At 44.4% G+C, this 23068-nt stretch overlaps 1 protein-coding gene across 2 annotated transcripts; it reads left to right on the plus strand.

Annotated features, from left to right (window-relative positions):
- Window positions 1-17915: 17915 nt before the first annotated feature.
- On the plus strand, window positions 17916-22862 carry LOC101785139 (ribosome biogenesis ATPase RIX7). Of its 2 annotated transcripts, XM_004969154.2 has the most exons (15): window positions 17917-18290; window positions 18519-18640; window positions 18722-18810; window positions 18912-18953; window positions 19348-19441; window positions 19660-19702; window positions 19783-19874; window positions 20182-20240; window positions 20322-20818; window positions 20899-20974; window positions 21100-21668; window positions 21762-21897; window positions 21976-22044; window positions 22239-22436; window positions 22563-22862. In XM_004969154.2, the coding sequence occupies exons 1-15, from the start codon at window positions 18046-18048 to the stop codon at window positions 22674-22676; spliced, it is 2445 nt and encodes an 814-aa protein (XP_004969211.1). In that variant the 5' UTR covers window positions 17917-18045; the 3' UTR covers window positions 22677-22862. The 2 variants fall into 2 exon arrangements, with proteins under 2 accessions (XP_022683028.1, XP_004969211.1); XM_022827293.1 differs by having other exon boundaries at window positions 17916-18290; window positions 18519-18810.
- Window positions 22863-23068: the final 206 nt, after the last annotated feature.

The raw sequence follows: 23068 nt of genomic DNA on the forward strand, positions 1-23068 counted from the left end.
GCATCCCCTCTCATATGACATGTGGCGCGCACCCAAGCGGTGCCACCCCATCACCGCCACCCTCCTCACCTCCGCCTCGTACAACTCCTGCACACACCAGCGAAATGGCGCCATCACTGCTGGCGTCTTAAAAGGCGTCTTAAAAAATTACAGCTAAATTTTAGATGGGTGGATCCAAACAAAACCTTAACTCATCCGGCCTCACCATCACTGGGTAAGATGGTTTTTGGAGACTTACAATTCATTCCTCTGGATGACTGTTTCCTTGCCATTCCTCTTCATGGTGGCCGACGATGGATTCTTGGATGAGGTCCTAGGGTTTGCTTCTGCAACAGAGGCAGCCACTTCTTTGCACGCCATGGCCGCTATCCTGCAGGATGCCGTGGTCAACGTGGTTGCCGCTTCCATGGTGGCCGTGGATGCTGTGGCTTCACTGAATGGGGAAGCTGGTCGCCTCATTAGCGCAGTCCCCCCCGTACTCCACCACAGAGCCCAGGCCAGCGGCCTGGCCCTTCACGGCCTACACCACGCCAAGTGCCGATGGCGACGAGCAGCTACAACTCCAGTGGCTGCTCCGAGCGCACTCTAATGACAATGCCGTCGTACACCGCCGACCTCATCCTCACCGGACATGGCTCATCCCGGTGGTGACTCGACTCCCGACGCCCACACCACTAGAGGAGCCACCTCACCGTCCTCTAGTGCTGCGCATCCGTCGTCCAGGGAGCACCATAGAAGGCATTGGGGTCATCCCTGACCTCAACTCACCGGCGTCGGTGATAATGGCGGCGGCTGGCATTGCTAGCTTCGGTCCTCAGGCTGGCTCCTCCACTAATGGTGGCAACCATGCCACTATCACCTCCTTCACCGCCGCCAACATGACCTCCAGCCTCGCCGGGAGTACCACGGTTGTCCACCCGAGCTTCACGGTTGGAACCATGGCAACTCACCAAGGTGCGCCGTCGTTCTTCAAAGATGACGGTGGCCTCTCCCCGTCATCCTCTATGATGACCTAGGTGGCGGCGCCCACCGCACTGAGCCCCCTCGGCTGCATCGTGGCCATTGACTGCCGCCCGGGCATCCGGCGTGGCACCTGGAGCCCCACCGTGCTGGGGCTCTCCTTCGAGAGCTAAGTGGCCGGCCGGTGGCCAACGGGAGGCCGACGCCTGGAGGGGGGGCGACATGGAGGCAGAGGCTTGGGGTGGCTCGATTGCAAGAACGCATGGCTACGTGGGCGCCAACGGCGACCGACGACGCAGCAGCCGGCAGCGGTGTGGCCACCAGGCGGCGCCGGTGGGCCGGCGGCGCAAGCCACCAACGGTGGTAGCGGTTCAAGGGAGGAGCGGTTGGGGATTGGAACCCTAACCGGCTTCCTCCACCCTATACACGGCCCAGGCCAACCAGGTTGGGCCTTCTTGGGCTGTCGTGGGCTGAGGCGACCTGCCTTGCTTGCAAGCTAGATGCGCCACCAGGCAGGGCCAAGCCAACAGGCCAAGCCAGGCCACCTTGCCTCCTTCCTTTTACAAGATAGCCCCCAGGCTTACCTTTTATTTACATGCTTAGAATACTCAGTTCTGCATGTTTATGTTTTAACCCCTGGATTGTTCGGTAAATATGTGTTGTCATGCATATTGTTAGATATACCATGAGGTATTATCACCCATGTAATAAGGATGCCAACTTTACAGCAGTAATTGAGCATCATCATGATCCGCAGATCTTTCATTGGTGTTAGAACAATATTTACAGATGCAATTTATTTTTATTTGCATGATTAATACTTAATCAATATTCTACAACATGTAGAACATAAAGAAAAATTAAAATTAAGGCCAATACATATGATTTTGGAACAACACAAGGTGATACGACCTATGCACCGGCTGCAATAAGCTCTTTCTAGGAATTTATCTTCCTAGAGACCATGCTCTTAGTCAGTGTTTGCTCATCACTGAGAGGTCTAACTCTTTCTGATGACTACCTTCAATGTATATATCCAATTTTCATATAAATGGACAACATTACATATGACTATCAAGTCACTTATTCCTGCAGGAATTAAAATATCCTATACCTTAATTTTTATTGTAAGAATCATCTTACATTCACTATTTTGCTCACTCTACAACACAAATTTACCTCAGTAAATTAATCTATACATGGTTCTCTCATGTAGGAAAATGGCTCATTTAATCAACAAAGATTTCATTGAACTTGCAGTAGGTGGTAGCAACTATCTGACTTGGGCTATGGATGTAAAAATAGTACCTATAGCAAAAGGTTTCATTGGAACACTCAATGAACCTAATCCACAAGCTCCTATTCCTGAAGTAGACAAGTTCAGAACCTTGCACTTTCTAAGGCATCATCTTCATCTAGATCTAAAAAATAAATACATCATGGAAGATGATCCTAAGAAACTTTGGGATTCACTCAAAGAGCGCTATAATCAATAGCAAAGTGTAATTCTGCTAGAAGCAAGACGCGAGTGGTCTCTACTCCGTCTTATAGATTTCAAATTTGTTGCGGAATACAATTCTGCAGATCACAAGATTTGTTCCAAGCTTCATTTCTATAATCAACCTTTGGATGATGCAGAAATGATTGAAAAGACTTTGTCTACATTTCTCCCTGCAAATAGGATATTGCAATAGCAATACCGCTACCACGACTACACCAAATTTTCTGACTTAATATATGATTTACTTCAAGCAAAAAAGCATGATGAGCTCTAAACAAAGAACCATCAACTGCGCCCTGTGGGTGCAGCACCTCTGCCTGAAGTTCACTTCAATGCTCAGAATAATAACAAAAAGTTTGGTGGCAAGAAATTCAAAAAGAATTTCAAGGGAAAATGGAAAAAGCAACATTACTAGAAAGGTAAAGGTTCTAACAAAGGCAAAGGCACTTTTAAGAAATATACTCATCATGACAACTCTCAAGTTTCTCAAAGGTGTGGTTGTCACAACCACTCCACTAGAAAGTGTCACACTACCAAGCATTTGGTTGATTTATACCAAAAAGATGCTGGAAAGCTAGTTCATCGGGACAAGTTTGAAGCGCACTTCACTACTCAATCTACTAACGCCAGTTGCTCCGAAGATTCTCCCGCGGAACACAACGATGAGAATATCCCACCGTAGTTGGATGACTTATCCAACACTGACGACATGCTCATGGATTTTCAATCCAACGACATGTTTGGAGACATGAATTAGTCTCCATGCTCCCCAAAATAACTTAGTTCTATAAGCCATATTTATGTAATATTGTGTTGTAAATATTTGTTGTCACAAGTATTGTAAGACATATGATACTTATTTAAATGAAGTATGTATATATATAATCTATGAGTCAAAATCTTAATTTTGATTTACTCATTTTAGATTATCCTACGGGGACAGTCCAAATGGAGGAAGAAATTTGTTTGGTGGATAGTTGCACCACCAACACCATACTCAGGAAAATTAAATATTTTCAAACTCTCAAAAAGAGTAAAGAAAATGTCACAACTATCGCGGGCCGTGATGCTGTGATTGTTGGTTCCGGTCGGGCCACAATAATTCTCCCTATGGGTACTCAAATAGTAATTGAGGATACACTCATGTATCCTGATTCAAATTGTACCCTATTGAGTTACAAAGATATACGTTGCAATGGTTTCCATGTGGAAACACATAGTGACAACAAAGATGAATATCTATTCATCACTAAAAATGACGGATATAGCAAGCAAATGCTTGAGAAAATTCCTTCCCTGTCAACAGGATTGTATTACACATACATGAAACTCGTACAACATATTGCATACAAGATATTTTTTCAAAATCTTGATGTCTTCAAGGTTTGGCATGATCGCCTTGGTCATCCCAGAATTGGGATGATAAGAAAAACTATCGGCAATTCAATTCATCTCAAATTGAACACTTCAAATTTCCCAAGCCTTGAGACTTCGTGGGCACCGCATGTGCCATGAGAAAATTAATTTTAAGACCCTCTTATCTTAAAATTAAAGCTGAACCACTACAATTTTTGAACGCATTCAAGGAGATATTTGTGAACCTATTCATCCATTAACTGGACCATTTAGGTACTTCATGGTACTTATTGGTGCATCTACTAGATGGTCACATGTATGTTTACTGTCCACAAGAAACCATGCTTTGCAAGGTTCATTGCTCAAATTATCAAATTAAGTGCACATTATCCTGAATATGCTATCAAATCCATCAGGATGGACATTGCCGCTGAGTTTTCCTCACATGCCTTCAATGACTATTGTATGGCTCTAGGCATTAATGTGGAACATTTTGTTCCTTATGTACATACACAAAATGGATTAGCTGAATCTCTTATCAAGAGAGTAAAATTAATTGCTAGACCATTACTACAGAATTGCAAATTACCAACATCATGTTGGGGTCATGCGGTCTTACATGCTGCTGATTTGATTCAAATAAGACCTACTACATACAATACGGTTTCCCCGTTGTAGTTAGTACGTGGGAATCAACCAAGTATTTCCATCTGTAAAAATTCGGTTGCGCTGTATACGTACTGATTTCACTACCGCAGCGTACATCAATAGGCTCCCATAGAAAATTGGGGATATATGTGGGGTACAAATCACCATCAATCATAAAGTATCTCGAGCCTCTTATAGGGGACTTATTCACAACCCAGCATGCTGATTGCCTCCTCGGTGAGGACAATTTCCCAGCATTAGGGGGACACACTACGTACCAAACAAAATGCCAGAAAATAAATTGGAATACCACAAGTATTCAGTCCTTTGATTCACATACTATAAAATCTGATCATGAAGTTCAAAAGATTATTCATTTGCAAAACATTGCAAATAATGTCCCAGAGGCATTTACTGACTACAAAGGTGTCACAAAATCATATAATCCTTCTGTTAATGTACCAAAAAGAGTAGCAATTCCTATTCAAGATCTTCCAAATCAAAATAAGAGGGGGAGAGGTACTGTTACAAAGGATAAGGCTGCACAAAAGCCTCTGCAAAAACCAAGAAAGGTTACTTCCAAAGCGGTAAATGCAAATCAACATCAAGTTGATAGACACCAATTGGATATTGTAAATCCAAATAATATGGAGGTTCAATAGATACATCACATACCCAGCACAAGTGCACACAATAATATAAGTGCTGGGACATCAGAAGACCCTGACTCTATTATTATGGGAAATCATGACGAGTCACAAGGGGTAAATGAAATTTCCATCAACTATACTGATTCTGGAGAATCATTCAATTGAAAGACTACAAATTTTGACAATTATTTCGCCTCCAAGATTGCAAGTGGCCTTCAACCTGATCTAGAACCTAAGTCCATGGCAGAGTGCATCAAGCGCTCCGACTGGATCAAATGGAAGGAAGCAATTGAGGTAGAATTGCGCTCGCTCAAAAAATGAGAGGTATTCTCCACAGTGATACCTACTCCTGGTCATATTTTTCATGTGGGATCAAAATGGGTTTTTGTTGGTAAAAGGAATGAAAATAACGAGGTGGTGAGATACAAAGTGAGGCTTGTAGCACAAGGGTTCACGCAGAGATCCGGCATCGATTTTGATGAAACATATTCTCTAGTTATGAGTGGTATAACATTTCGATATCTCATATCATTGGCAGTACAAAAAGGTCTATCCATGCATCTCATGGATGTAGTGACAGCATATCTTTATGGGTCACTAGATTCGGATATCTACATGCAAGTTCTTGAAGGACTTGATATGCAGAACAAGAATCATTCTCGCAACATGTATTGTGTAAAACTTCAAAAGTCATTGTATGGCTTAAAATAGTCAGCAAGAATGTGGAACAACCGACTAAAGGAATTCCTTCTAGAGAAGGGTTTTTCCAATAATGATGATTGCCTATGTGTATTCATCAATAAATCCTTAACTAGATTTTGTATTATATTTGTGTATGTTGATGATCTCAATATCATTAGGAATACACAAGATGATCTCAATCCTGTTGGAGCGCTAATGTATATCGCAAATTGCACAAGGCCTGACATTATATTTGTGGTAAACTTACTAGCTAGACCGCTGCTCCAACAAAATGCCATTGGGCGGGAGTTAAGAATATCATAATATATATCCAAGGCACAATCGATCTTGGCTTATTTTATAAATTTAGCCAAGATAAAACTATGATTGGATATACAGATGCTGGTTATTTATCTGATCCCCATAATGCCAGATCTCAAACAGACTTTGTATTTTTACATGGTGGAATGACTATATCATGGAAGTCATCAAAATAGACTCTTGTAGCCACATCCACAAATCATTCTGAAATAATTGCATTATTTGAAGCTTCATGTGAATGCGTATGGCTTCGCAGAATGATTAATCACATACAACAGTCATGTGGTATAGGTTCAATCATGAATCCTACAATTATCTATGAAGATAATTCTGCTTGTATTGCACAAATGAATACAGGTTATATAAAGAGCAATATCACAAAACACATTGCTCCTAAACTGTTCTATCCTCACGAATTACAGAAAAAAGGAGAGATAGAAATCTTGCAAACAAATCATGTGATAATCTTGCAGATTTATTCACAAAGTCCTTACCAACATCATTATTCTAGCAATATGTTTTTGGAATAGGTATGAGACGACTGAAAGATTTGCAAGCATTAGGAGGAGTTATTCCTTGATATAACCTATACATAATCTTCTGATTATGAATATTGCACTCTTTTCCTAATGAGTTTTTCCTATCAAAGTTTTCTCATATATAGGTTTTTAATGAGGCAATATGCATTACAAAGCAATCATATATGTCATATAATATTTTCTCCTATATTTTCCCTAACGGGTTTTAAAGGAGTTTTTTGTATGACATATCTACATTACTCCTATATTTTTCCCATAGGGTTTTTAAGAAGTTATCCATACAATATTACAAGAAGCAATTGATCAAGGGGGAGTGTTGTGAAATGCAGTTATTAGTGATCAATTACTCTAATTACTTAATTATTAGTTAATGACTTGTCATTAGCTAGCAACTACTAATGACAAGTTACCGAAGGGGCCATTCGAGAAGGGGCATGTCCTCCCCGAACGGACACCTTCATGCCCTTTGGGATTGTATATATGTGTAACAGTACCGCCTCAATCAATGAACCATTTCAATACATCATCCACCCAATCCTTCCCTTGTAAGTACTCCCTCCATGTTCCAAATTGTATGCGACTTTAGTTTCAGCCCAAATTGACCAAACTTTTAAAATGTATTAACATATAAATACCTAATTAATGTATTATCAAGACACATTTTATGACTAATTTTGTGAAACTAAATTTGATGTTTTATAGATGTTGGTGGGGTCTTGCAAAGTTAGAGAAATTTAACCATTATGTCTCAGTAGCTAGTCAACTGTAGGAGAAGAGGCCAACAACATTAATAAAAGAGTGTCCATATAAAAAATATGACTGCTGCAAGTCTTTGTAGAAAATTGCGTCTAATAAAAAGTGCAAGGATTGACTATGGCTTGGCTAGTCGACCAAATCCAGAAAGTATTATACTCTCCTATGGGATAAAATTACAGAGTTAGCATTTCGGATACGAGAGTGTGAACCCAAATGCCATAAATTAACTAATGAAAAAAATATTTTGAATGAGCAATGCAAAATTTTCAAATGGAATAAATTGCATGTCCGTCCAGCAACCCTTTTAGTGAAAATAAGAAGGATAGTGCTATCACACACAAATGCACAATGTAACAAATTTCATGCTAGTCCTTCAAAACATGCTTCATTTAGGTTTGTCTAATTTTAAATGCTTTAACATATCTCATAAGTATAGATGGCTAAATGGCCCCCTAGCACAGGAAAGTAAAGCACGGGCCAGCTTCTTGTTGGCGGCGGTTAGTGCACCAATTTGTGTCACTGAGTGTATTGCAAGCACACGGATTAGTTGTAGCTTTTACTTTAGAGCAGTCCCCAAAGGTTTATCAATCCACGAAACAAGGGATTTGCACTGATCAATATAATCAAAAGCTCTATGTATTGAGTAGGATTAAGCTAACAAAAGGGCTAAGCAGTCTAGATCAAAGCAGATAGAGAGTATAGGTTGTTAATAAGGTAGATGGAATGCTTGTCCTAGAATCTAGGATCACTTGTAGATGCAACCGCTAACAGTGAATGAACTTGATCTAGGTGTTATCGTGAGTGAATGTGAACCATGCCCAACACTTTCCCTCTCGCATACCGTTACTACGTGAGGATAATCGACTATTTAACACTAAGAACACATCATGATGATTGTTCTAGGTAAGCAACAAAGCAACCCAGAGTAGCGCTGGCCAGCCTACATGAAAGAGCATCATCGATATATGAATGATGACAAACAGATATTCAACAAGAGGTTCCGCGATTACAAATCAAGATCTCCAAACAATCCTAAGGACAAACAGAGACTTTACCCCATGATCTTACACATGTTGACGCAAAAGGGGGTAAAGGATTCCCTGGAGATCAACTAGACCGAAGGAGGCGACGTATGGAGGCGGGAAAGCCCCAGGCCGATTGGCCTAAGCACCTCCAGGCCGATCGGCTTGAGGTGTTTTCTCCTCCTCCCGAGTTCCGTCTTGTGTGGTCTTCTATAGATCCAATCTTCTCATTGTTCCTGACCTTGTGGTGGTGGTGGAATGATGTATGTGTTGTATTTCCTCTCTCCTCTGGCTCTCCTCTGCTTGTCGTCCTTCAGGGGGTATTTATACTCCTCTCCCAGGCGGTTGGGAGGTGGCTCTGGATGAATGGGAGTTGGAAAAACCCTAGGGGTGTGTAGACTTCACGTCGATGAAACGAGAGCGTGTTTGGGCCTAAGAATAGGTCAGGCTGACAAGCCTATAAGGTCCCGGCTGATCAGCCTGGTCCCTTTCTAGCCCATCTGGTCCTCCTCTTTCATGTGTAGGCCCCTCTTGACGATCCACGTCCAATTATCCATCAAGCTCCGCATAAAAACCCTTTGATTCTGTGATATTTCCTGTCAAAACACAATATGCTCCAAAATACAACACATATGCAATAATAAGGTTATTTCAGGTGTCAAGTGACGAGTTAGTTCAATATTTAGTGCAAAACACCACTTAAATAGTACTAAAAAGGTGGCAAGAACGAGTGCCAACACTTCTACAAGGTTAGGCATGACACGATGGTAAAGTCAGGCCGTGCCGTGTCTACTCACGGGCTGAATAGACAGCCCAGGCATACGGAGCACTCTATTTCGAGCCATGCTAGCCCAGGCATGGTGGAGCGGCTGCAGCCACTGGTATCTATGGATAGAGTTGGGGTAGGGGCGGTGACGACTGTATCTAGCAGCTTGGAGGGGAACGGCTAGGAGTATGTTCTTGGCCTTGAGACCTAGATCTTGAGAAGCTCAAGGTTGCCATTGTACCTGAGCAGCTATCGAGACACATATGCACAGAGCTCTTTGGCAAGCATGGCTCAGGCACAATCGGCCTCAATTGTTGGCATCCCACGCGACCAACCCCCCCAATCCCCTCCCCCCCCCCTCGAGCTTATATGGAATGAGGGGAGGGTGGAGGGTAGATGGAGGGGAGCAAGGAGGGAGTGTGCAGGGCGGTGTTTGAGGGAGGCACCAATCTTGGGGTTGGAGGAAGGCACTAGTGCAAAATGGCTTTTGTGATGGAGGGTGGACACTAGAGGGGAGCAGCTTGAGTGCTTTATCCTGCGAGAGTCGAGAAAGGGAGGCCATGGGCCATGGAGATGCCTGCTAGGGAGGGTTGTGGGGAACTGATGAGAGATTAGGAAGTCGGTGACGTATCTGAGATTCAGAGGTTATTGTTGTGTGCATGGGCAGTGAATACAAAGGGCCCTTAGCAGGCTGACCTGTTTAATCAGATCATGTCTTGTTGCTGACATGCGTAGGTGGTGTTCCAAGCACGATACATGGTATGGAGCCGTCACTACTAGAAATATGACCTTTCATCCCTAACATTAGTACCGATCATATTTGGACCTGGTACTAGAGGGGGTATTAGTACCAGATCCAAATTTAGGATTCCACGGAAGCTCTCCGGTACTTGAGGTGACCCTCTAGTATCGGATCCAGCCTCCACCCAGTACTAAATCATCTGGTACTAAAGGATTTAGTACCGGGTGGAGGCTCCAACCGGTACTAGAGGGTACCCTCTAGTACCGGATGGAACCACCAACCAGTACTAGAGGGTTTCCCACTGCCAACTTTCATTTTTTTTCCTGTCCTAGCGCTACCCCGCACCTTATCTCCTCAGCACACACTTAGAAATATTTAAAGCACCCCCGTCCCCCGTACACTTTCCTCACCCTCCCTGCTCCTCTCTCCCCCCTCCTGCCTCCTGCCTCCCCCACCTCTCTCCCTCTCTCAATCTCTCTCAATGCAGCGCGAGGGACCCCCGGTCGACCCTCCTCCTGCCTCCCCTCCCCTCCTCCCTCTGCTCGCCCCTCACCAGCGGTGAGGAGCAGCGGCGGGGCGAGGTGGGTGGCGGCAACGGCGCAGGTGGCCAAGGTGGGCAGAGCGGCGGCGAAGGGAGCGACGGAGGAGACAGCAGGGTGAAGGGGGCGGTGGTGTGGATCGAGGCGGAGGGGATAGGGTAGAGGGGGCTGACGGTGCGGATTGAGGTGGAGGGGGCGTGGAGGTAGCGGCGGAGGAGGCCGAGGATGGAGGTACCGTCACGGTGGCCTGGAGGAGGAGAAGGGGCTGGCTGGGCCAACGGCAGTGTGGGCATGGAGTTGGCGGCGGAGGAGGCGTGGGGGTTGGAGGAGGGGCGGGTGGGGCCGGTGGTGGTGGGGGAGGGGGGTGGAGAGGGTGGGTATATAGGGCCGCTTAGCCCGAAAGTGGTCAAAGGGAAGGCGTCACCCCGTTAGTTAGGTGGTCTCCTTGCGTGGGGCATTTTCTTTTTTTGAATTTTTTAACACCTCTAGTACCGATTGCTTAGTACCGGCTGCGCAACCAGTACTAGAGGGGGGTTCTAACCGGTACAGGAGGTTGTTTTTCTAGTAGTGGTGCCTTTCTTAGGTTGGGTAAAAAATTGAGGCCTTGTGCCATGCTATTGGGCTTTAGGCCCTTCATACATCTAGATTCATAAGCTACAAGAATGTTCCAAAGAACCCATGAAAATGGGTCATATTGGAGCCTTGAAACATCAATCTATATTATTAGTGCTCTATGCTAGCCCAACAAACCGAAACAATATAGTTGTCAATGCCATCTATTGATCTATACATATTTTGGGATGTATAGAACCCATCATGCATACCCATGGAAATTTATGGTTATAGCATGCAATGTTAATCTGGGCATAGATATTATACATTTCCCTTGGCATACCAACATTTCCAAAGAAGAAAGACAACAACTTCTTACTATTTCAAATTTAAGCCCTAAGAAACATCGCATAAGAAAGGAGTGGGATGTGGTGGGTGTCGTACATACATCTATGGACCCACCAGAAGGTTTGGACAGTCCTACATACAAGGTTGTACACCAAGACATGTCAGACATGGAGGCTATGGTGCAGGACGGTGTAGTCTACGTGGCAAGACAGGAACTAGTCGAGGATTAGGAAAACTACTAGTAGCAATTATAGTAGAACTCATCTAGTCGAATCCGACTAGTATTCTTATAAACAACTGACCTATAACCCTGCCCCCAGCAATATAAGACGAGGCAGGAACCCCCTCCAAAGCAATTCAATTCAACAAACACACAGGACGTAGGGTATTATGCAATCTATCAGCCCGAACCTGTCTAAACCGTGTGTTCAAGTTCACCTTCGATTTCCTGATCTCAGTGAGCCCTACACACTAAACACTACCTCGAGCACCCCCCTTGGTAGGTTGCCGGGTCTAAACACCGACAGCTGGCGCGCCAGGTAGGGGATCTCGCTGAAAATCCACTAGCGAACTCGATGGCCCAAGTCATCATTAAGCCAATCGTCACGTTCGAAATGGGCACGATGTTCATCTTTGGCTCCTGGGTTTGCATCACAAACGGTGTTGGAAACTTCCATCACCACATTACGCCAGCCCCAGAGAAGAAGCAGCACGCCATGAAGCTCCAGCGTCAAGCTCTAGAGGATCTCATCAAGAAATTTGGCGAATTTTCAATTTCTAACTTAGTCAGAGGCTGGGGGGACGAGTCCGAGTACAACTCGACTTCTCCCGCTAGTCGGACTGGTTTTCACGAGCCGACACTTAAGCCATCGTGCGAATTGGACTATAACCCAAGGCGATTCCCGTTCAAACTCCGAAACATGGGTGCTATTTACCAAGCTGCCCTGTCCAGATCACAAACTGATACGGAAATGATGAAGGACCCTAACTACTACTCGGACCCGGGCGAGGAGACCCCTTTATCGGGTCCGCAGCAGGGCCTGGTAATCACATCAACAACATAAGGCAGATTCATCTAGTGGCCCAACATGAAGCTACTTGCTCTTGCCAAGAACGATGATTCACGCGTTATCGCCTACCTTGACACCCTCCCATACCAGGAGGGAACTCCTATGTCACCCATCTACGAAGAAGGCGGCTCCATGGAGGTCATCACGTCAAGTTCGAGGAGCTATTCTCCGAAATAAGAACTCTTCGCTCTCATTGCTGCACAAGAAGGCGAAGAGGAAGAGCAACCAGAGAGAAATCAGCAGCATGAACATCACCTGGATGATGTCTCGCAGGATGAGCTCACCGCCAACATTGTCGGAGAAGAAACTAAAGCTCAAAGAACTCAACGAAGAGCAAGAAACACTGCAAGAGCATAGCACCACCGCCGCCTTGCAGCGAACTTGCCAATCATGAACCTGGACAGCGCGTTTGAAGCAGTTCAACCATGTCAACATCATACTCCTCTTGCCACCATCGCTATATCTTATTGCCCGTGCAATGCCACAAGACAAGTACACTAGGCAATTGGCTGAACTAGTGGAGCGCCCGTACGAACGACTCGATCAACAAAACCTGATACACTCAGTTCCATAAACCCCATCCTAGCATGTCAGCAGCCATAGGTGCACTCCATCCAGATCAAGTCAAATCGGAGGTGCCAAACCAAGCCAAGTTGGACCAGAGGGTAGTCGGGCGGCTGTGGCCACCATGGGCCCAACCCAGAGCCTGAACGCCTAGTACAGGATCTCCGTCACAAGATCAACACCGGCAGTGACGCTCGTACAATCATTAACGGACACCGCCATGAGCCTGAGCAAGAAGTCAAGTACCTAGGAGAGGATTCCGACGGGTTCCCCGCTTTCTCAAGATGAGTAAGGAGGACAGTTCTACCCGAGAAATTCAAACCTCCAGGTATCACCAAGTATGATGGCAAGCAGGACCCAGTCCAATGGCTGCGGTGCTACTCACTGTCAGTACAAGCAGCAGGAGGGAACGACGACACCAAGGCTTCCCCATCTGCATGGAGGTAGCGCCACTCACGTGGCTCAAGTCATTAGACAAACGACACGTGGAAGGATCTCAAGGTGGCATTCACCAACAACTTCACAGGGGCGATGCAGTGTCCTGGCAACAAGATCGACTTATCTCAAGTCAAACAACAACAAGGCGAGACCCTGCGCAGTTACCTACATCGTTTCTTCGACAAGAAGGCCACAATCATGGACATCATGAAGCATGATGCCATAGATTGCTTCCAGAATGGTCTCTATAACCGTTGAATGTTCCAAGATTTTAGCAGGAGACGCCCCGATGATATCAAATCCCTAAAGATCATGATACAGGTGTGGGAAAATGAAGAATACAAGGAGATTGAGAGATTCCACATGTAAAGCCATCCATGTGTTTGCATTCTTCACCATGGTGGTGCCATAGGCACGCTCTTGTAGGTCACACTGATGTGCTAGCACTCCTTTTCTTTATGTTTGATAACCGCTCTATGTTATTTTTCCACAGAACATCCATCATGTTTGACAAGTTCTCTTTGTTAACATTTTATCATGTGGCATCAATCTTATTCGATAACCATTCTCCACGAACCTACTTTACACTATGCCATTTGGAATGTTGTATGGTGCCGGGATAAACTAGTCGTGCTATGGATACATTTAGTGATTCATATAGTAAATGTTCTACAGAAATGCAATGTACACTTGAGACGTGCTGATGAAAATTGATGGTTCTAACAAGAACTCTCGATCTAGCGTGTTCATTACATTGTTCCTAGACTTGCTTGAGTTTCAAAAGATGAAACACAACATCTTCTCACTATTCAAATCCTAGCCCATAAGATAGGTTGCTAGGTGTGGTGGATCGATTGGTGGTCCTGTAATAAACCCATTCATTAGCACCGATCTCATGTGATTGTAAAATTCACTATAGAACCACAATTTGTACTTGATCTTGCAGTGACATGTTCACACTCCTATTCATCATGTTGGATAACTGCTCTCCACTAACTTCCATCGTGGTAGGCATCATGTTAATAAAAACTCTCTATTAACTTCTTATGGTAGCATGTTGTTTTATAATCTCTGTCATGTAACTTCCTATCCATCATGCCAATTGAAATGTTGTGCAGACATCATGCTATTTTTTCACTAGGTGAGGTCATCAGAGAGGCCCACCGGTGCCATCATGGTGGCATGGGATGCAGCTGTCGAGGAGCCACACCCCAGCGTGCACCCAACTAGGTTCGAGCCTAGGCGGATGTGTTCCACACCTAGGAGGCACACCAACCAAGCTAAGCTCGGTTTGCGACAACATGCTATATTAAATGATCACCATGTAAGTTTTGGGATGTATGGTTGCTCCGTATTGATAGTAATTAATGGTCATATATAACTTCAATTAATGGCAGATTTGGTTGTGGGATACCACATTGTTCCCTAGTCTTTCCATAGTTTCCAAAGAGAAAATAAAAAACATCTTCTCATTATTTCAAATTCTAGCCCTTGAGAAATGTTTCCAAAGAAAGGAGGTGGCATGTGATGTCTGGTGTGGTGGGTACAATAATGGTCCCACATGTAAACCCATTCATGACTGCCCATCCCACGTTCTCTCACCTTCAACGTGGCACTACTATCTGTACTTGCCCTTGTAGGTCTCAGTGACATGTTTGTGATACTACTCATCATGCTTTAAAACTGCTCTCTATTAACTTTTTTGACGACACGCATCATGGTGATAACTGATTCTGTTAACTTATATCATGACATCCAGCATGTTTGATAACCGTTATCTACCAGCTTTTGTCCATCGTGCCATTTGGAATGTTATGTGATGCCAAGCCGTATTATTCGTGCTATGTGATAGCTCAATATATTAAAATAGTGTGATTTATAGATCCCATTTGGCGATTGATATTGTAACTTATGATGTTGGATTGGTTAGGATAGTATACTATCATTCAAAAACTTTTCCAATATTTTCCAAATGCAAGATATTAAAACCTTCTTACTATTTCAAATTTTGTCCTAGAAAAATTATACCAAAGAAAAAAAAAGTCTATAGTGGGGTGCGGCTGGGGCACAGTGATGGTCCCAAGGCATGAAGACCTGTTCATCAACAACCATCCGCATGTTCGAACTCTTCACTACACTGCGTCCGTTGTCTTTACCCATGTAGGCCAAAGTGACGTGCCCACCATGCCATCCGTTGTATTTGATAGCCGCTCTTCGTTAACTTTCCATCCACTTTTAATTAATAACTGCTCTTCGTTAACTTTCTTTTTGACTTTTGGCGCATTTGATAACCGTTCTCTGTTAACTTTGCATCGCGGAAATTATCTTGCTTGATAACTGCTACAGTAGCTTTATTTCACCGTCGACCACCCTCCTCTAATTACCCATGCATTTTTTTTACCCTTTTTGATTGATGCGGTATATACCAAACAATGTGCAGTTAGGACTTAGTCAATCGACGGGCACCACTCGATTCAGCCCGACAGCATCACCATCACCACTCTGAAATTTCACCTTGCTTCCTGGAACCGCGTCGGAGACCAGGTAGCGTTTATTACATTGTTCCCTGGACTTTCTGGAGTTTCAAAAGAGGAAACAAAAGAACATCTTCCTCATTATTCAAATCCTAGCGCATAAGATATGTTGCTAGGTGTGGTGCAATAAACCCATTCATTAGCACCGATCTCATGTGATTGTACAATTCACTATAGAACTACAATTTGTACTTGCTCATGTGGGTTGTTGCATCGGCATGTTCACATTCCTATTCATCATGTTGGATAACTACCCTCCACTAACTTCCATCGTTGCAGGCATCATGTTGATAAAAACTCTCTATTAACATGTTGTTTTGTAATCTCTGTCATGTAACTTTCTATTCATCGTGCCATTTGAAATGTTGTATAGACATCATGTTATTTTTTACTAGGTGAAGCCAACAGAGGAGCTCACCGGTGCCCCCATGGCGGCCTGGGATGCAGCTGCCAAAGACCTGCACCCCAGCATGCACCCAACTGTGTTAGAGCCCGGGGGGTGCGCTCCACACCTGGGAGGCACACCAACCGAGCTAAGCTATGTCATGCTATGTTAAGTATCACCATGTAAGTTTTGGGATATATGGTTGCTCTGTATCTATAGTAATAGATGGTCATATATAACTTAAGTTAATGGCAAATTTGGCTATGGAATACCACATTGTTCCCTAGTCTTTCTATAGTTTCCAAAGTGGAAACAAAACAACATCTTCTCATTATTGCAAATTCTAACCCTTCAGAAATGTTCCAAAGAAAGGAGGTGACATGTGATGTCTGGTGTGGTGGGTACAATAATGGTCCCACATGAAAACCCGTTCATGAGCGCCCATCCCACGTTTTCTCACCTTCATTGTGGCACTACCATTTGTAGTTGCTGTTGTAGGTCTAAGTGACATGTCTGTGCTACTACTCATCATGTTTTAAAACTGCTCTTCGTTAACTTTCTTGATGGCGCATTATGGTGATAACTGCTTCGAGTAACTTTATATCATGACATCCAGCTTGTTTTTTAGAAAGGAATCCAGCTTGTTTGATAACCGCTATCTACCAGCCTTTGTCCATCATGCCATTTGGAATGTCGTGCGGCCATATTATTTGTGCTATGTGACAGCCCAATATATTAAAACAGTGTGATTTATAAATCCCATTTGGTGATTGATACTGTACTTGGGATGTTGAATTGGTTAGAATAGTATACTGGCGTTTTAAAACCTTTCCAATATTTCCTGAATGCAAGATATCAAAACCTTCTTAGTATTTCAAAATTTATCCTCGGAAAATTATACCAAAGAAAAAAAAGGCTATGTCATCAACAACTATCCATGTATTCGAACTCTTTACTACACCGCACCCGTTGTCTTTACCCATGTAGGCTAAAGTGATGTGCCCACCCTTCCGTCCATCGTATTTGATAGCCGCTCTCCGTTAACTTTTCGTCCACTTTTAATTTAATTGATAACTGCTCTCTGTTAACTTTTTTTTTTCTATATGACTTTCGGCGCGTTTGATAACTGTTCTCCGTTAACTTTGGGTCACGGCAATTATCTTGTTTGATTACTGCTCTACAATAACTTCACTTCACCGTCGATCACCCTCCTCGAATTACCCATGCATCTTTTTTACCCTTTTGATTGACGCGATATATACCCCCAAACAATGTGTAGTTCGGACTTATTATGACAGTCAATCAACGGAGACCACTCGGTTCAGCTCGTCAGCATCGCCGCCACCACTCCGAAAGTTCACCCTCCTTCCTGGATCCGCGTCGGACACGAGGCGCCGATCCCAACTCCCAAGCGGCCACGACCGTAAACACTGACTTGCCGTGGACTCGTAGACTTGACGGAGGCCGAGCCCGTCCCGTCCGCAGCACAGCCTCTCGTTCCGTCTATAAATACCCGCCTTCCACCGCCCGCTACGCCAAGACCCCCACCACCAAAACATTGCAGTGTTCGGTCTCCTGCGAATCCGTCCCTGTCCCACTGCCAAGTTGCATGCCCCTGTGCGAGCCGAGAACGCGCGGCGCGTGAGGCGGCGGTGTCCCGGCGGCTGGCGGCGATGGACAACGGTAGCGGCGGCGGCGGCGGCGGCCTGTTCGCGTCGGCGGTGGGCGTGGGCGTGGGCGTGGGCGTCGGCCTCGGCCTCGGCCTGGTGTCGGCGGGGCTCGGGCCGTCGAACCCCGGCGGGGGCGGGGCCTCGGGCGGCGGCGCGACGGCCGCGGTGGTGGAGGCGGAGCTCCTGCGGCTGGTCGTTGACGGGCGCGAGACCGGCGTCACCTTCGCCGATTTCCCGTACTACCTCAGGTACGCGTGGGGTTCTACAGCTTCTTCAGTCCGACTTGGAAACGGAAGCCTTTTGACTCCCCTGTTTCGGGTAGTTTCCGGGATCTGATTAGTTTATGGTTCTGCTGGAATGTGACGGGTAGAATCAAGGCGACTACTTTAGGGATCGCGTCAATACGGGTCAATAGAAATCAGGATAATGTTTGGTGAACTATGACTGACCAGGCACGCGCTCCCCTGTTTTTGCAGCGAGGAAACGCGGCTGGCGCTCACGAGCGCGGCCTTCCCCTACCTGACTCAGGCTGTCCTGCCGAAGCACATCCAAGTCCTCGACGACTCGAGCCGCACCATACTGCTCGGCGGCCAATCAGGTTCGCCTCCGCTTCAATGCCTGCTCTTTTGGGTCGGAAAGAAATACCATGTTTTGAAAGCCTGGTGTTCTTTTACTGCAGAGACATGCCTGCTGTCGCTTGCCAAGGCCGTCGCCCACCAGTTCAATGCGCGCCTGCTGCCACTGGACCTCTTCGAGTTCTCGCGGCTGGTAAGCATGATACTATTTGGGCTATTGTTATCATGTTGTCCCATTATCTGATTCACATGATGTTATTCTAAACCATCTATTGTCGTTGAATGCCATTACAGATGAAGCACAAGTACGGCGCCCCGAGCGATGCACAGGTTGAGGTTGGTACCTTGTTTCACCACATTATTGTTGATTCAAGACAGTTAATATCTTCTTTTGTATGGTACACTTCATTGATGATTTCGAATACAGTATGCTTGATTGGGAGGACCTGCATTCTTGTTTTTTTTCCCCCTGTAATTGATTGTCGGGTGACAGTATCACCACCCTTCGGCAGTAAGATTGTTGGACATTTCCCCCATCAGGAAACTTAACTGGATTTGAGTTGGATTTGTGCTCACATGAAACCATGGGGTCCTTGAAAAAGGACAAAAATAGTTTGTCCACATCTAACAATTGAAACACGACATTAGCATCATATGCTGTTTTGTAATGCTGGCAATATGCGAAATTTCTGATGATTTATCTAGCTGATTCTGTTCATTCCTGATGCAGATTCCTAATAGTTCCATGACCGAGACGACATGGGACAGAGTGTATGGTTTTGTTGACTCTTTAAACATATTTCGCAAGAAGGCAGAACCAACAGGTATCAACCTATTAATCACTCTGCTTGATACAGATTGAGTGTATGCTTTTAATAGACCAATATTTATAGTGTGATGTATGCTCCCTTTGCCGTTGGCACAGTTTTTTCCTATCAACTTTATTGCTTGTTACTTGAGTCCTTTCACCAAGCATGTGACGCAATGCCATTTTCTTCATCTTTTTGTGGTGTTTTGATTGTGTTGTGAAATGCAATTGCAGAATCATTGGATCATCGAAGGGATATTCTAGATGTAAAGACGAGGTAACATATCTGCAGTGCAATGAAACTTGAACTTTGATATTCATTCGTGACTCTAATCATTTTCTGTTCTTTATCAACAGTATTCACTATAAGATCACGCAGCCGGTTGGGCTATACATATCCTTATTGCCTTGTGCAAAGAAGCATGACACAGAATCCGACGAAGATAATGGTGAGTTAACTGTGTTTTACGTTTCGTAACTCATTTATGCCACAACTATATGTATGCATTAACCATTAATCGAATGTATAAAGCATGGTTGTCAGCTTCCATCAGTTTGTGACAAACCAACATCTTAGACTTGGTAAATTCAAATGGCCTGTTTATATCAATTCATCTAGCTGAACCTTTGAAGCTTAGGGATTGTCTACTTGTCTTGGTGCTGGTCTATAAACCATGTTTCTTATTTTGCACGAGCTATACTTCAGGTAGGAAGCAACAATGTGCATGCATACTTACAGTTCCTCTTCTGATGCAGAAATAGTTGTTCCAGTCTGGAGTGTGGATGAGGAAATACTCATGCAATCCCTTTACAAGGTAATTCAGGCTTCAGCTTCATAATTGAATTTGATGTGCGGTATTTGTAATATGAACTAATATTCAAAATGATTTTTGCAGGTCATAGTTTCCGTTTCAGAATGCAGTCCCCTTATTCTTTATATAAGGGAAGTTAATGTTCTCCTTGGTAGTTCACCGAGAGCATATGATTTGTTCAAGAAAATGTTGAACAAATTATCTGGAAGAGTTTTGGTAATTGGTTCGCACTTCCTTACTGCTGATGAAGATAGTGGTGATGTTGATGAGGAGGTGACTGAACTATTCCCATACATTCTGGAGACTAAGCCTCCCAAAGAAGAGTCTCATCTTGAGAAATGGAAAACCCAAATGGAAAATGATGTTGCAAAAGCTCAGGAAGAATCCTTTGTAACCCACACTGCAGGAGTTCTGTCAGCATACAACCTGGAATGTGGTGATTTGAGTTCTATCCCTCGGGATGATTATTTCACAATTGGAAAATACATAGAGAATATTATTGCCCCAGCAGTCTCTTACCATTTGATGAATAACAAGGACCCTGAATACAAAAACGGGAGGCTCATTCTGTCTTCAACAAGGTTAGTTAATTTATCACGATGATCCATTTGTTAGTTCTTTTTACCAATTTTTATATGCTCACAACATCCTTATTGAGCAGCTTATCTCATGGATTAAAAATTTTCCAAGAGAGCAACCTTGGGAAAGGTACAGTGGAAACAAAAGTTGACTCGAAGGTATCCCAGATGACAAGAATTTTGTTTTCCTCTACTCATTCGCCAGGAGTTATGTAATGTTCTATCCACAGAAGTGGTAGAAGATAGCGAACTTAACATAAACATATTTTCCTATTTACTTACAGGTCGCTAAAGACAATGAATATGAAAAGCGAATCAGGGAATCATCAGTAATACCTGCCAGTGAAACAGGAGTGACATTTGATGATATCGGAGCACTAGCTGATATCAAAGAGTCAATTCAGGAGCTTGTCATGCTCCCACTTCAGCGGCCTGACCTCTTCAATGGTGGTCTATTGAAACCATGCAGGGGGATTCTGCTGTTTGGACCACCTGGAACCGGTAAAACTATGCTTGCCAAGGCTGTAGCCAATGAAGCTGGTGCTAGCTTCATTAACATCTCAATGTCCACTATCGTGTCGAAATGGTATGGCGAGGCCGAGAAGAGCATCCGAGCGTTGTTCAGTCTAGCTACAAAAATCGCACCAGCCATTATTTTCGTGGACGAGGTGGACAGCATGTTAGGGTCACGGGAACGTTCAAACGAACACGAGGTGTCAAGGAGGATCAAGAATGAATTCATGACGCATTGGGATGGACTCTTGTCCAAGCCCAATGAAAGGATTCTTGTGCTTGCTGCAACTAACAGACCCTTTGACCTTGATGAGGCGATAATCAGGCGGTTCGAGCACAGGTGCGTTTGAAACATTTTCCTTCTTAAACTTTGTTTGGATGAAATTACGCTGCCTCTAGATTATTTGCTGATTTATCATGTTTTATCAAACAGGGTGATGGTTGGGCTGCCAACTCTTGAGAGTAGAGAGCTTATTTTGAAGAAGCTGCTGTCGAAAGAGAAGGTTGAGGATATTGACTTCAAGGAACTCGCGAAAATGACTGAAGGATACAGCGGCAGTGATCTGAAGGTTTGCACGCTAGCTTGAATTCAATATTAACAACTGTTCAGTGGTCATTCTCTGTTTGCCTAAAGCTGTATTTTGCAGAATCTTTGCGTGACGGCTGCTTATCGCCCTGTCAGAGAGCTACTTCAGAAAGAAAAGGAAATGAAGAAGGTAACAAACCCATTATCAAATTTTAAGGGAACATAAAGTAGGACACACAAACTCTGCTTATGGGAACATAAAGTAGAAATTTAACCTGTCATAGAAAATGAACAGTAGAGATATAAATATAGATGATACTAGGCGTTTGATCCCACAATCACATCACATTTTACATGATCTGATGATGATGCTTGTTGCCCCAGGATAAGAAGGCAAAGGATGAAGAAGGGAAGAAGGTGCAGGCTGAGGAGCCGACAAACCAAGGAAGCGGGAAGGAAAAGCCAGAAAGCAGCAAAGCCAAGAAAGTCGAATCAGGGGAAGAAGGTGCCAAGGGCGAAACCAAAGAGACAGCTGCCCTGAGGCCGTTAACCATGGAGGACTTGAAGAAGGCCAAGGAAGAAGTAAGTGGCTGCGACTTTGTCTGTTTACATGTTTAGCCTGCCCGCATATGAATGCTACCAGCATTTAGTAGACCTCATCACCACGGGGACAGATTGCTAAACCATTTGCGCGTGTGACACAACCAGGTCGCCACAAGCTTTTCCAGTGAAGGCGCTGTCATGAACGAGATCAGGCAGTGGAACGAGCTCTATGGCAAAGGCGGGTCGAGGAAGAAGCAGGACCTGTCATACTTCTTTTAGCGAAGGATTTAGAATTTATATATGTATGTAATAGAATGTAAGCTGGTTCTGGGTTGTCACCCTGGTGTTGTGCCTTTGGTCCGTGTCGAGAGACAGCGTGATGTTTGTTCGCAGTTGGTGCATCAGTTGACCTGTGGTGTCCGTCGTAAGCTTGGTTTAATCAATAATAAGTAGACCTTATACATAGTTGTTGGTGGCGTGCTTGGTTTGGAGCTTTTTTTTTCTCTAAAAGCTCGGTTTGGATTTTGAAGTTTTTACTGCTGTTCGTCCCTTGGTCGATGGAGGCGCAGTACTGAATGTTGGTAAAAGGTGAGCCTGACGTTGTGCATGGTGGATCTTGCTGCAGGGATTGCTCGCGCGTAGGCACATCGGTCACGTCTTATGGCTCGTCA

Source organism: Setaria italica, chromosome V (assembly GCF_000263155.2).
Source record: "Setaria italica strain Yugu1 chromosome V, Setaria_italica_v2.0, whole genome shotgun sequence".
NCBI lineage: Eukaryota > Viridiplantae > Streptophyta > Magnoliopsida > Poales > Poaceae > Setaria > Setaria italica.